Consider the following 15,016-nt stretch of genomic DNA (forward strand, 5'->3'; position numbering starts at 1 on the left):
TTTAACTGTAAAGTGTCCACACTGTCAAGGTTTAACTGTAAAGTGTCCACATTGTCAAGGTTTAACTGTAAAGTGTCCACACTGTCGAGGTTTAACTGTAAAGTGTCCACATTGTCAAGGTTTAACTGTAAAGTGTCCACACTGTCAAGGTTTAACTGTAAAGTGTCCACACTGTCAAGGTTTAACTGTAAAGTGTCCACACTGTCAAGGTTTAACTGTAAAGTGTCCACACTGTCAAGGTTTAACTGTAAAGTGTACACACTGTCAAGGTTTAACTGTAAAGTGTCCACACTGTCAATGTTTAACTGTAAAGTGTACACACTGTCAAGGTTTAACTGTAAAGTGTCCACACTGTCAAGGTTTAACTGTAAGGTGTCCACACTGTCAAGGTTTAACTGTAAAGTGTCCACACTGTCAATGTTTAACTGTAAAGTGTCCACATTGTCAAGGTTTAACTGTAAAGTGTCCACACTGTCAATGTTGAACTGTAAAGTGTCCACATTGTCAAGGTTTAACTGTTAAGTGTCCACACTGTCAAGGTTTAACTATAAAGTGTACACACTGTCAAGGTTTAACTGTAAAGTGTCCACACTGTCAAGGTTTACCTGTAACATGTCCACACTGTCAAGGTTTAACTGTAAAGTGTCCACACTGTCAAGGTTTAACTGTAAGGTGTCCACACTGTCAAGGTTTAACTGTAAAGTGTCCACACTGTCAATGGTTAACTGTAAAGTGTCCACACTGTCAAGGTTTAACTGTAACATGTCCACACTGTCAAGGTTTACCTGTAAAGTGTCCACACTGTCAAGGTTTAACTGTAAAGTGTCCACACTGTCAAGGTTTAACTGTAAAGTGTCCACACTGTCAAGGTTTAACTGTATAGTGTCCACACTGTCAAGGTTTAACTGTAAAGTGTCCACACTGTCAAGGTTTAACTGTAAAGTGTCCACACTGTGAAGGTTTAACTATAAAGTGTCCACACTGTCAATGTTTAACTGTAAAGTGTCCACACTGTCAAGGTTTAACTGTAACATGTCCACACTGTCAAGGTTTACCTGTAAAGTGTCCACACTGTCAAGGTTTAACTGTAAAGTGTCCACACTGTCAAGGTTTAACTGTAACATGTCCACACTGTCAAGGTTTACCTGTAAAGTGTCCACACTGTCAAGGTTTAACTGTAAAGTGTCCACACTGTCAAGGTTTAACTGTAAAGTGTCCACACTGTCAAGGTTTAACTGTATAGTGTCCACACTGTCAAGGTTTAACTGTAAAGTGTCCACACTGTCAAGGTTTAACTGTAAAGTGTCCACACTGTCAATGTTTAACTGTAAAGTGTCCACACTGTCAAGGTTTAACTGTAAAGTGTCCACATTGTCAAGGTTTAACTGTTAAGTGTCCACACTGTCAAGGTTTAACTATAAAGTGTACACACTGTCAAGGTTTAACTGTAAAGTGTCCACACTGTCAAGGTTTACCTGTAACATGTCCACACTGTCAAGGTTTAACTGTAAAGTGTCCACACTGTCAAGGTTTAACTGTAAGGTGTCCACACTGTCAAGGTTTAACTGTAAAGTGTCCACACTGTCAATGGTTAACTGTAAAGTGTCCACACTGTCAAGGTTTAACTGTAACATGTCCACACTGTCAAGGTTTACCTGTAAAGTGTCCACACTGTCAAGGTTTAACTGTAAAGTGTCCACACTGTCAAGGTTTAACTGTAAAGTGTCCACACTGTCAAGGTTTAACTGTATAGTGTCCACACTGTCAAGGTTTAACTGTAAAGTGTCCACACTGTCAAGGTTTAACTGTAAAGTGTCCACACTGTGAAGGTTTAACTATAAAGTGTCCACACTGTCAATGTTTAACTGTAAAGTGTCCACATTGTCAAGGTTTAACTGTAAAGTGTACACACTGTCAAGGTTGAACTGTAACGTGTCCACACTGTAAAGGTTGAACTGTAAAGTGTCCACACTGTCAAGGTTGAACTGTAAAGTGTCCACATTGTCAATGTTGAACTGTAAAGTGTCCACACTGTCAAGATTTAACTATAAAGTGTCCACACTGTCAAGGTTTAACTGTAAAGTGTCCCACTGTCAAGGTTTATCTGTAAAGTGTCCACATTGTCAAGGTTTAACTGTAAAGTGTCCACACTGACAAGGTTTAACTGTAAAGTGTCCACACTGTCAAGGTTTAACTGTAAAGTGTCCACACTGTCAAGGTTTAACTGTAAAGTGTCCACATTGTCAATGTTTAACTGTAAAGTGTACACACTGTCAAGGTTTAACTGTAAAGTGTCCACATTGTCAAGGTTTAACTGTAAAGTGTCCACACTGTCAATGTTTAACTGTAAAGTGTCCACACTGTCAATGTTTAACTGTAAAGTGTCCACACTGTCAATGTTTAACTATAAAGTGTCCACACTGTCAAGGTTGAACTGTAAAGTGTCCACACTGTCAAGGTTTAACTGTAAAGTGTCCACACTGTCGAGGTTTAACTGTAAAGTGTCCACACTGTCAAGGTTTAACTGTAAAGTGTCCACACTGTCAAGGTTGAACTGTAAAGTGTCCACACTGTCAAGGTTTAACTGTAAAGTGTCCACACTGTCAAGGTTTAACTGTAAAGTGTCCACATTGTCAAGGTTTAACTGTAATATGTCCACACTGTCAATGTTTAACTGTAAAGTGTACACACTGTCAATGTTTAACTATAAAGTGTCCACACTGTCAAGGTTTAACTGTAAAGTGTCCACACTGTCAAGGTTTAACTGTAAAGTGTCCACACTGTCAAGGTTTAACTGTAAAGTGTCCACATTGTCAAGGTTTAACTATAAAGTGTCCACACTGACAAGGTTTAACTGTAAAGTGTCCACACTGTCACTGTTTAACTGTAAAGTGTCCACACTGTCAAGGTTTAACTGTAAAGTGTCCACACTGTCAAGGTTTAACTGTAAAGTGTCCACACTGTCCAGGTTTAACTGTAAAGTGTCCACACTGTCAAGGTTTAACTATAAAGTGTCCACACTGTCAAGGTTTAACTATAAAGTGTCCACATTGTCAAGGTTTAACTGTAAAGTGTCCACACTGTCAATGTTTAACTGTAAAGTGTCCACATTGTCAAGGTTTAACTGTAAAGTGTCCACACTGTCAAGGTTTAACTGTAAAGTGTCCACACTGTCAATGTTTAACTGTAAAGTGTCCACACTGTCAAGGTTTAACTGTAAAGTGTCCACACTGTCAATATTTAACTATAAAGTGTCCACACTGTCGAGGTTTAACTGTAAAGTGTCCACACTGTCAAGGTTTAACTGTAAAGTGTCTACACTGTCAAGGTTTAACTGTAAAGTGTCCACACTGTCAAGGTTGAACTGTAACGTGTCCACACTGTCAAGGTTGAACTGTAAAGTGTCCACACTGTCAAGGTTTAACTGTAAAGTGTCCACACTGTCAAGGTTTAACTGTAAAGTGTCCACACTGTCAATGTTTAACTGTAAAGTGTCCACACTGTCAAGGTTTAACTGTAAAGTGTCCACACTGTCAAGGTTTAACTATAAAGTGTCCACATTGTCAAGGTTTAACTATAAAGTGTCCACACTGTCACTGTTTAACTGTAAAGTGTCCACATTGTCAAGGTTTAACTGTAAAGTGTCAATGTTTAACTGTAAAGTGTCCACACTGTCAAGGTTTAACTGTAAAGTGTCCACACTGTCAAGGTTTAACTGTAAAGTGTCCACATTGTCAAGGTTTAACTGTAAAGTGTCCACACTGTCAAGGTTTAACTGTAATATGTCCACACTGTCAAGGTTTAACTGTAAAGTGTCCACACTGTCAATGTTTAACTATAAAGTGTCCACATTGTCAAGGTTTAACTGTAAAGTGTCCACACTGTCAAGGTTTAACTGTAATATGTCCACACTGTCGAGGTTTAACTGTAAAGTGTCCACACTGTCGAGGTTTAACTGTAAAGTGTCCACACTGTCAAGGTTTAACTGTAAAGTGTCCACACTGTCAAGGTTTAACTGTAAAGTGTCCACACTGTCAAGGTTTAACTGTAAAGTGTCCACATTGTCAAGGTTTAACTATAAAGTGTCCACACTGTCAAGGTTTAACTGTAAAGTGTCCACACTGTCAAGGTTTAACTGTAAAGTGTCCACACTGTCAAGGTTTAACTGTAAAGTGTCAACACTGTCAAAGTTTAACTGTAAAGTGTCCACACTCTCAAGGTTGAACTGTAAAGTGTACACACTGTCAATGTTTAACTGTAAAGTGTCCACATTGTCAATGTTTAACTGTAAAGTGTCCACACTGTCAATGTTTAACTATAAAGTGTCCACACTGTCAAGGTTTAACTGTAAAGTGTCCACACTGTCAAGGTTTAACTGTAAAGTGTCCACACTGTCAAGGTTTAACTGTAAAGTGTCCACATTGTCAAGGTTTAACTATAAAGTGTCCACACTGTCAATGTTTAACTATAAAGTGTCCACACTGTCAATGTTTAACTGTAAAGTGTCCACATTGTCAATGTTTAACTGTAAAGTGTCCCACTGTTGAGGTTTAACTGTAAAGTGTCCACACTGTCAATGTTTAACTATAAAGTGTCCACACTGTCAATGTTTAACTGTAAGGTGTACACACTGTCAAGGTTTAACTATAAAGTGTCCACACTGTCAATGTTTAACTGTAAAGTGTCCACACTGTCAAGGTTTTACTGTAAAGTGTCCACACTGTCAAGGTTGAACTGTAAAGTGTCCACACTGTCAAGGTTTAACTGTAAAGTGTCCACACTGTCAAGGTTAACTGTAAAGTGTCCACACTGTCAAAGTTTAACTGTAAAGTGTCCACATTGTCAAGGTTTAACTGTAAAGTGTCCACACTGTGAAGGTTTAACTGTAAAGTGTCCACACTGTCAAGGTTTTACTGTAAAGTGTCCACACTGTCAAGGTTGAACTGTAAAGTGTCCACACTGTCAAGGTTTAACTATAAAGTGTCCACACTGTCGAGGTTTAACTGTAAAGTGTCCACATTGTCAAGGTTTAACTGTAAAGTGTCCACACTGTCAAGGTTTACCTGTAAAGTGTCCACACTGTCAAGGTTTAACTGTGAAATGTCCACACTGTCAATGTTTAACTATAAAGTGTCCACACTGTCAAGGCTTAACTGTAAAGTGTCCACACTGTCAAGGTTTAACTGTAAAGTGTCCACACTGTCAAGGTTTAACTGTAAAGTGTCCACACTGTCAAGGTTTAACTGTAAAGTGTCCACACTGTCAAGGTTGAACTGTAAAGTGTCCACACTGTCAAGGCTTAACTGTAAAGTGTCCACACTGTCAAGGTTGAACTGTAAAGTGTCCACACTGTCAAGGCTTAACTGTAAAGTGTCCACACTGTCAAGGTTTAACTGTAAAGTGTCCACACTGTCAAGGTTGAACTGTAAAGTGTCCACACTGTCAAGGTTTAACTGTAAAGTGTCCACACTGTCAAGGTTTAACTGTAAAGTGTCCCACTGTTGAGGTTTAACTGTAAAGTGTCCACACTGTCAAGGTTTAACTGTAAAGTGTCCACACTGTCAAGGTTTAACTGTAAAGTGTCCACACTGTCAAGGTTTTACTGTAAAGTGTCCACACTGTCAAGGTTTAACTGTAAAGTGTCCACACTGTCAAGGTTTAACTGTAAAGTGTCAATGTTTAACTGTAAAGTGTCCACACTGTCAAGGTTTAACTGTAAAGTGTCCACACTGTCAATGTTTAACTGTAAAGTGTCCACACTGTCAAGGTTTAACTGTAAAGTGTCCACATTGTCAAGGTTTAACTGTAAAGTGTCCACACTGTCAAGGTTTAACTATAAAGTGTCCACACTGTCACTGTTTAACTGTAAAGTGTCCACACTGTCAAGGTTTAACTGTAATATGTCCACACTGTCAAGGTTTAACTGTAAAGTGTCCACACTGTCACTGTTTAACTGTAAAGTGTCCCACTGTTGAGGTTTAACTGTAAAGTGTCCACACTGTCAAGGTTTAACTGTAAAGTGTCCCACTGTTGAGGTTTAACTGTAAAGTGTCCACACTGTCAAGGTTTAACTGTAAAGTGTCCACACTGTCACTGTTTAACTGTAAAGTGTCCCACTGTTGAGGTTTAACTGTAAAGTGTCCACACTGTCAAGGTTTAACTGTAAAGTGTCCACACTGTCAAGGTTTAACTGTAAAGTGTCCACACTGTCAAGGTTTTACTGTAAAGTGTCCACACTGTCAAGGTTTAACTGTAAAGTGTCCACACTGTCAAGGTTTAACTGTAAAGTGTCAATGTTTAACTGTAAAGTGTCCACACTGTCAAGGTTTAACTGTAAAGTGTCCACACTGTCAATGTTTAACTGTAAAGTGTACACACTGTCAAGGTTTAACTGTAAAGTGTCCACACTGTCAAGGTTTAACTGTAAAGTGTCCACACTGTCAAGGTTTAACTGTAAAGTGTCCACACTGTCAAGGTTTTACTGTAAAGTGTCCACACTGTCAAGGTTTAACTATAACGTGTCCACACTGTCAAGGTTTAACTGTAAAGTGTCAACACTGTCAATGTTGAACTGTAAAGTGTCAACACTGTCAATGTTGAACTGTAAAGTGTCCACACTGTGAAGGTTGAACTGTAAAGAGTCAACACTGTGAAGGTTTAACTGTAAAGTGTCTACACTGTCAAGGTTTAACTGTAAAGTGTCCACACTGTCAAGGTTGAACTGTAAAGTGTCCACACTCTCAAGGTTTAATTGTAAAGTGTCCACATTGTCAAGGTTTAACTGTAATGTGTCCACACTGTCAATGTTTAACTGTAAAGTGTCCACACTGTCAAGGTTTAACTGTAAAGTGTCCACACTCTCAAGGTTTAACTGTAATATGTCCACACTGTCAAGGTTTAACTGTAAAGTGTCCCACTGTTGAGGTTTAACTGTAAAGTGTCCACATTGTCAAGGTTTAACTGTAAAGTGTCCACACTGTCAAGGTTTAACTGTTAAGTGTCCACACTGTCAAGGTTTAACTGTAAAGTGTCCACACTGTCGAGGTTTAACTGTAAAGTGTCCACACTGTCAAGGTTTAACTGTAAAGTGTCCACACTGTCAAGGTTGAACTGTAAAGTGTCAACACTGTCAATGTTTAACTGTAAAGTGTCCACACTGTCAAGGTTTAACTGTAAAGAGTCCACACTGTCAAGGTTTAACTATAAAGTGTCCACACTGTCACTGTTTAACTGTAAAGTGTCCACACTGTCAAGGTTTAATTGTAAAGTGTCCACACTGTCAATGTTTAACTGTAAAGTGTCCACACTGTCAAGGTTTAACTGTAAAGAGTCCACACTGTCAAGGCTTAACTGTAAAGTGTCCACACTGTCAAGGTTTAACTGTAAAGTGTCCACATTGTCAATGTTTAACTGTAAAGTGTCCACACTGTCAAGGTTTAACTGTAAAGTGTCCACACTGTCGAGGTTTAACTGTAAAGTGTCCACACTGTCAATATTTAACTATAAAGTGTCCACACTGTCGAGGTTTAACTGTAAAGTGTCCACACTGTCGAGGTTTAACTGTAAAGTGTCCACACTGTCAATATTTAACTATAAAGTGTCCACACTGTCAATGTTTAACTGTAAAGTGTCCACACTGTCAAGGTTTAACTGTAAAGTGTCCACACTGTCAAGGTTTAACTGTAAAGTGTCCACACTGTCAAGGTTTAACTGTAAAGTGTCCACACTGTCAAGGTTTAACTGTAAAGTGTCCACACTGTCAAGGCTTAACTGTAAGTGTCCACACTGTCAATGTTTAACTGTAAAGTGTCCACACTGTCAATGTTTAATTGTAATGTGTTCACACTGTCAAGGTTTAACTGTAAAGTGTCCACACTGTCAAGGTTTAACTGTAAAGTGTCCACACTGTCAATGTTTAACTGTAAAGTGTCCACACTGTCACTGTTTAACTGTAAAGTGTCCACACTGTCAATGTTTAACTATAAAGTGTCCACACTGTCAAGGTTTAACTGTAAAGTGTCCACATTGTCAATGTTTAACTGTAAAGTGTCCACACTGTCAAGGTTTAACTGTAAAGTGTCCACACTGTCAATGTTTAACTGTAAAGTGTCCACACTGTCAAGGTTTACTGTAAAGTGTCCACATTGTCAAGGTTTAACTATAAAGTGTCCACACTGTCAAGGCTTAACTGTAAAGTGTCCACACTGTCAAGGTTTAACTATAAAGTGTCCACACTGTCAAGGTTTAACTGTAAAGTGTCCACACTGTCAAGGTTTAACTGTAAAGTGTCCACACTGTCAAGGTTTAACTGTAAAGTGTCCACACTGTCAAGGTTTAACTGTAAAGTGTCCACATTGTCAAGGTTTAACTCTAAAGTGTCCACACTCTCAAGGTCAAACTAGTGTCCAGACTCTTATGAAGTTTCTATTTTCTGAGGTTATATCTTGTCTGATATTACCATGTGTATAGTTTTTCAAACATAATGGTCAGTAGTATTGTGAGCCTCAACCTATGTGTGTGTCCTTTTCAGGTCACCTGGTCTCATATGATCTATTCTAAACGCCTTTTGTCTGTCGTCGTACATTATCTTCTTCTCCAAGACCGCTGAACCAAATTCAATGAAATTTTACAGGAAGCTTCCATGGCCAAAGGTCAATCAAAATGCCTGACCACCAGGGGCAGGAGGGTAAAATTGACTGAAATTTCAAAAATCTTCTTCTCAACTCCCAGATATGGTATAATCAAATACTCTGGTCTGAAGGTTCTTTACCAAAATTGTGAATTTCATTACCCTGGGGTCTCGCATTTCCCCCTGGGGAGGGGGTAAAGTTTACTATAGTTTATTTAGGGAAATCACATTTTTGAGCATTTTTTGTTCCAATTGCCATTGGAAATAATACAAACTTGGTTAGAATCATCAGTTTGTGATGTGTTTTGTAAACTATGTGTATATTGGCACTGACTGCAGACCCCCAGGGGCTGATGGGTGGGGCCAATAAAGGTCAAATTAACTGAAATTTCAAGAAGCTTAAAACTGTGAGAGAATGTTGCTGTACACTGTATACTTTTTTGAAAATGTTACGGGCTGTACTATGTAGACTATTAGATAATGTTATGGGCTGTATGCTGTAGGCTATTGGAGAATGTTATGGGCTGTACGCTGTAGACTATTAGAGAATGTTATTGGCTGTATGCTGTAGACTATTAGAGAATGTTATGGGTTGTGTGCTGTAGACTATTAGATAATGTTATGGGCTGTATGCTGTAGGCTATTAGAGAATGCTATGTGCTGTATGCTGTAGGCTATTAGAGAATGTTATTGGCTGTATGCTGTAGACTATTAGAGAATGTTATGGGTTGTGTGCTGTAGACTATTAGATAATGTTATGGGCTGTATGCTGTAGACTATTAGAGAATGCTATGTGCTGTAGACTATTAGATAATGTTATGGGTTGTGTGCTGTAGACTATTAGATAATGTTATGGGTTGTGTGCTGTAGACTATTAGAGAATGCTGTATGCTGTAGGCTATTAGAGAATGCTATGTGCTGTATGCTGTAGGCTATTAGAGAATGTTATGTGCGGTATGCTGTAGACTATTAGATAATGTTATGGGCTGTACGCTGTAGACTATTAGAGAATGTAATGAGCTGTTTGCTGTAGACTATTAGAGAATGCTATGTGCTGTAGACTATTAGAGAATGTAATGTGCTGTATGCTGTAGACTATTAGCGAATGTTATGGGCTGTATGCTGTAGGCTATTAGAGAATGTTATGGGCTGTATGCTGTAGGCTATTAGAGAATGTTATGGGCTGTATGCTGTAGGCTATTAAAGAATGTTATTGGCTGTATGCTGTAGACTATTAGAGAATGTAATGTGCTGTATGCTGTAGACTATTAGAGAATGTTATGTGCTACAAATTGTATGTGCTGTAAACTATTAGAGAATGTAATATGCTGTATGCTGTAGACTATTAGAGAGTGTTATGTGCTGTAGACTATTAGAGAATGTAATATGCTGTATGCTGTAGGCTATTAGAGAATGCTATGTGCTGTATGCTGTAGACTATTAGAGAATGTTATGTGCTGTATGCTGTAGACTATTAGAGAATGTTATGTGTTATGTGCTGTAGACTATTAGAGAATGTTATGTGCTGTAGACTATTAGAGAATGTAATGTGCTGTATGCTGTAGACTATTAGAGAATGTAATGTGCTGTATGCTGTAGACTATTAGAGAATGTTATGTGCTATGTGCTGTAGACTATTAGAGAATGTAATATGCTGTATGCTGAAGACTATTAGCGAATGTTATGTGCTGTATGCTGTAGGCTATTAGAGAATGTTATGGGCTGTAAGCTGTAAACATTAGAGAATGCTATGTACTGTATACTGTAGACTATTAGAGAATGTTATGTGCTGTAGACTATTAGAGAATGTTATTGGCTGTATGCTGTAGACTATTAGAGAGTGTTATTGGCTGTATGCTGTAGACTATTAGAGAATGTTATGGGCTGTATGCTGTAGACTATTAGAGAATGTTATTGGCTGTATGCTTTAGACTATTAGAGAATGTTATGGGCTGTACGCTGTAGACTATTAGAGAATGTTATTGGCTGTATGCTGTAGACTATTAGAGAATGTAATGTGCTGTTTGCTGTAGACTATTAGAGAATGTTATTGGCTGTTTGCTGTAGACTATTAGAGAATGTAATGTGCTGTTTCCTGTAGACTATTAGCGAATGTTATTGGCTGTATGCTGTAGACTATCAACTATAAAAACTATAAGCTATAACTTATGGTTGATTACAAACTCCTGGCTATAACCACTAGTGTGATACAGTACAAACTCCGGACTATAACCGCTAGTTTGATACAGTACAAACTCCTGGCTATAACCACTAGTTTGATACAGTACAAACTCCTGACTATAACCACTAGTTTGATACAGTACAAACTCCTGACTATAACCACTAGTTTGATACAGTACAAACTCCTGACTATAACCACTAGTTTGATACAGTACAAACTCCTGGCTATAACCACTAGTGTGATACAGTACAAACTCCGGACTATAACCACTAGTGTGATACAGTACAAACTCCTGGCTATAACCACTAGTTTGATACAGTACAATCTCCTGGCTATAACCACTAGTTTGATACAGTACAAACTCCTGGCTATAACCACTAGTTTGATACAGTACAAACTCCTGGCTATAACCACTAGTGTGATACAGTACAAACTCCTGGCTATAACCACTAGTTTGATACAGTACAAACTCCTGGCTATAACCACTAGTTTGATACAGTACAAACTCCTGGCTATAACCACTAGTTTGATACAGTACAAACTCCTGGCTATAACCACTAGTTTGATACAGTACAAACTCCTGGCTATAACCACTAGTTTGATACAGTACAAACTCCTGACTATAACCACTAGTTTGATACAGTACAAACTCCTGGCTATAACCACTAGTTTGATACAGTACAAACTCCTGGCTGGCTATAACCGCTAGTTTGATACAGTACAAACTCCTGGCTATAACCACTAGTTTGATACAGTACAAACTCCTTGCTATAACCACTAGTGTGATACAGTACAAACTCCTGGCTATAACCAGTAGTTTGATACAGTACAAACTCCTGGCTATAACCACTAGTGTGATACAGTACAAACTCCTGGCTATAACCACTAGTGTGATACAGTACAAACTCCTGGCTATAACCACTAGTTTGATACAGTACAAACTCCTGGCTATAACCACTAGTTTGATACAGTACAAACTCCTGGCTATAACCACTAGTATGATACAGTACAAACTCCTGGCTATAACCACTAGTTTGATACAGTACAAACTCCTGGCTATAACCACTAGTTTGATACAGTACAAACTCCTGGCTATAACCACTAGTGTGATACAGTACAAACTCCTGGCTATAACCACTGGTTTGATACAGTACAAACTCTTGGCTATAACCACTAGTTTGATACAGTACAAACTCTATAACCACTAGTTTGATACAGTACAAACTCCTGGCTATAACCACTAGTTTGATACAGTACAAACTCCTGGCTATAACCACTAGTTTGATACAGTACAAACTCCTGGCTATAACCACTAGTGTGATACAGTACAAACTCCTGGCTATAACCACTGGTTTGATACAGTACAAACTCTATAACCACTAGTTTGATACAGTACAAACTCCTGGCTATAACCACTAGTTTGATACAGTACAAACTCCTGGCTATAACCACTAGTTTGATACAGTACAAACTCCTGACTATAACCACTGGTTTGATACAGTACAAACTCCTGGCTATAACCACTAGTTTGATACAGTACAAACTCCTGGCTATAACCACTAGTGTGATACAGTACAAACTCCTGGCTATAACCACTAGTTTGATACAGTACAAACTCCTGGCTATAACCACTAGTTTGATACACTACAAACTCATACATACCCATCATACAGCAATGAGTTAGGATTTTCTAATGACTTAATTTTGGCCTATGGATTAAAAAGGTTTCTGCAATGGATGGGAGACAACTCTTGTAGGAAAGCTATATCATACCATGTTTATCCTCAGATAACCCCCTCCCCTAGGGTCAAAGTTAAGTACTATATTTATCCTCAAGTAAGCCCCCTACCCATGGCCAAGTATGAAGATTAGTACCATATTTATCCTCAAACAAATCCCTCCCATAGTGCAATTTTTTGTCCTGAAATTTTGGAAGGGCTAATGTGTGGACTAGATACTGGCTACTGTTTAGAATTGGATATTCAAAAAAAAAGAAAAACAATAAGACAGTATTTATTTGTGGACAGGAACTTATTTGCTGATAGATACAATAATAATGATTTGAAATAATGATATATAAAATGTTACAAATTACATATTCTATATATATATATATAACTCATCCATTTTGATTTGTGTCACCGTAATTTAAAAAAAAAATATAAAATGGTTTGAGAACCCTCATTCACCACCATTTATATAAATATACATGTAATATTTTATAAAATAATCAGTGTTCATTTTAGTGCTTTTTGTGTATTTGTTACTGTTTATTATCTATTTTTTTATCAAGAAGGTGCATTTCTTCGTGCCATAGAAATAGTCGAGGAGGTCACAAAGGACCGGTGCTATGTGTACTGATTAGGAAGTATGTTGGTACCTGCTTGGTTTATCAATAATTTGTTTCAATTCTGTAATGTGTATAGTCATTACAAGGAATCTTATTTACATATATGTCCGTGAGAGACAACTAAAACTCTTTGATCTTATTTATATGTATGTCTGTCGAACACCATTAAGAATCTCATATCTTACATAGATACGTCATTATAGGTCAGTGTGACCATGTTATTTCAAAGTCTGTTTGATATAAATGTTTTGTATATGTTAGTTGTCATGACAACGATATGCCTGCCTTTACCACATGATGCCTGCTCCTGCATTCCTTTGTGTAAATAGCAATACCTGGTTGTTGTATCAGTTCAATACTGATTGTAATCCTAACTCGTCATGTAAATCTGATCACACTACAGACAGGCTGTGACATATCTGTACCATGTAAATCTGATCACACTACGGACAGGCTGTGACATATCTGTAATATAGTCCAACTGTACTGTGACCAGCATTTAATGGAGGACCCTGGCTATCTATATCCAGGCATTATTGTACACAGATCTGATGATTGTTAAGGAGTAATATTTGGGTTGTTTTGAGTGTAAAATGTTAATGAACACATCTTGCTGTATATCAGTTTTAAGGTATTAAATTTTATGTTTTTATTGTTAAACTGGTTAATTGCAATTATTTGTCATCACCTGTTTGTTTTAAGCTTGTTAAGAACTTGCTTGTTTACTTCATGCCATGTATTAAGTTTAATTATAAATGTTCTGGTAACTACTGAACAGCAAACTCGACAATTGTTTATCTACATGTGCTTCAATTAAATTACAAATTGTCTTTCCATGTATTTATGATTTGTTTTTAGCTCGCCATCAACAGATGGTTGGCTGTAAAGTCAGTCCATCACACTCAGTCCGTCCATCACACTCAGTCCGTCCATCACACTCAGTCTGTCCATCACACTCAGTCCGTCCATCACACTCAGTCTGTCCAACACACTTAGTCCGTCCATCACACTCAGTCTGTCCAACACACTCAGTCTGTCCATCACACTCAGTCCGTCCATCACACTCAGTCCATCCATCACACTCAGTCCGTCCATCACACTCAGTCCGTCCATCACACTCAGTCCGTCCATCACACTCAGTCTGTCCATCACACTCAGTCCGTCCATCACACTCGGTCTGTCCAGCACACTCGGTCCGTCCATCACACTCGGTCCGTCCATCACTCAATCTGTCCGTCCATCACACTCGGTCCGTCCATCACACTAAGTCCGTCCATCACACTCGGTCCGTCCATCACACTCAATCTGTCCATAATCAATCCTAATTATCTCTTCTTTCTGTCACCTTCATACTGAGACTGATTGGAAAACAAACTTGACAGTTTGCTATCACTCTTTCTTTCTGACTGACAGATACACTACTTGTACTTATTTACGGATCTTTCTGAAGTTCCAAGTGTAGGTTCCTGTAGGTCACTAGTTGTAACTTATAGACTGATCGAAATCACCATACAAAATGGCTATCAGATGGCCATTTTGAATTTTTGCAGTTAAGGTTGGTTATAGCTTTTACCTACATACAGCTATGGTGTTGCTGCTGCACTGCTAACATCCTCGGCCAAGTTCATCCCTTATCATGTATTTCCACCACTCTGGGGATGGGTGTTCCACAGTTGTGATCATCTACTTCTACCTATAGTACTACCCAATGTAGAGAATATTCTCCACACAGACTACAGGGAAGCCTCTGCTTCCTACTTCCGCTGGATAGCTCAGTCACCTCCATTTCTCCCTGCTCTCTATCAACATACATCATCTTCTTTCTCCCATATGACTCCGCTCTATGACATAATCT

At 38.5% G+C, this 15,016-nt stretch overlaps 1 protein-coding gene across 1 annotated transcript; it reads right to left on the reverse strand.

Annotated features, from left to right (window-relative positions):
• Positions 1–10,730: 10,730 nt before the first annotated feature.
• Positions 10,731–14,382, reverse strand: LOC117316233. Its single transcript, XM_033871143.1, has 3 exons — positions 14,062–14,382; positions 12,014–12,455; positions 10,731–11,946 (listed from the first exon to the last, which is right to left on the reverse strand). The coding sequence occupies exons 1-3, from the start codon at positions 14,380–14,382 to the stop codon at positions 11,477–11,479; spliced, it is 1,233 nt and encodes a 410-aa protein (XP_033727034.1). The 3' UTR covers positions 10,731–11,476.
• Positions 14,383–15,016: the final 634 nt, after the last annotated feature.

The sequence above is a fragment of the Pecten maximus genome, chromosome 1 (assembly GCF_902652985.1).
Source record: "Pecten maximus chromosome 1, xPecMax1.1, whole genome shotgun sequence".
NCBI lineage: Eukaryota > Metazoa > Mollusca > Bivalvia > Pectinida > Pectinidae > Pecten > Pecten maximus.

What these genes read in the sequence shown, in the direction of transcription:
- LOC117316233 (XM_033871143.1), bottom strand. Translation starts at nt 14,382, where the DNA reads ATGGACGGACCGAGTGTGATGGACGGACCGAGTGTGCTGGACAGACCG. An exon ending in GTGTGATGGACGGACTGAGT is followed by an intron (nt 12,456 to 14,061) that starts GTGATGGACTGA and finishes ATGAGTTTGTAG; the next exon opens with TGTATCAAACTAGTGGTTAT. An exon ending in TGTACTGTATCAAACTAGTG is followed by an intron (nt 11,947 to 12,013) that starts GTTATAGAGTTT and finishes ATCAAACCAGTG; the next exon opens with GTTATAGCCAGGAGTTTGTA.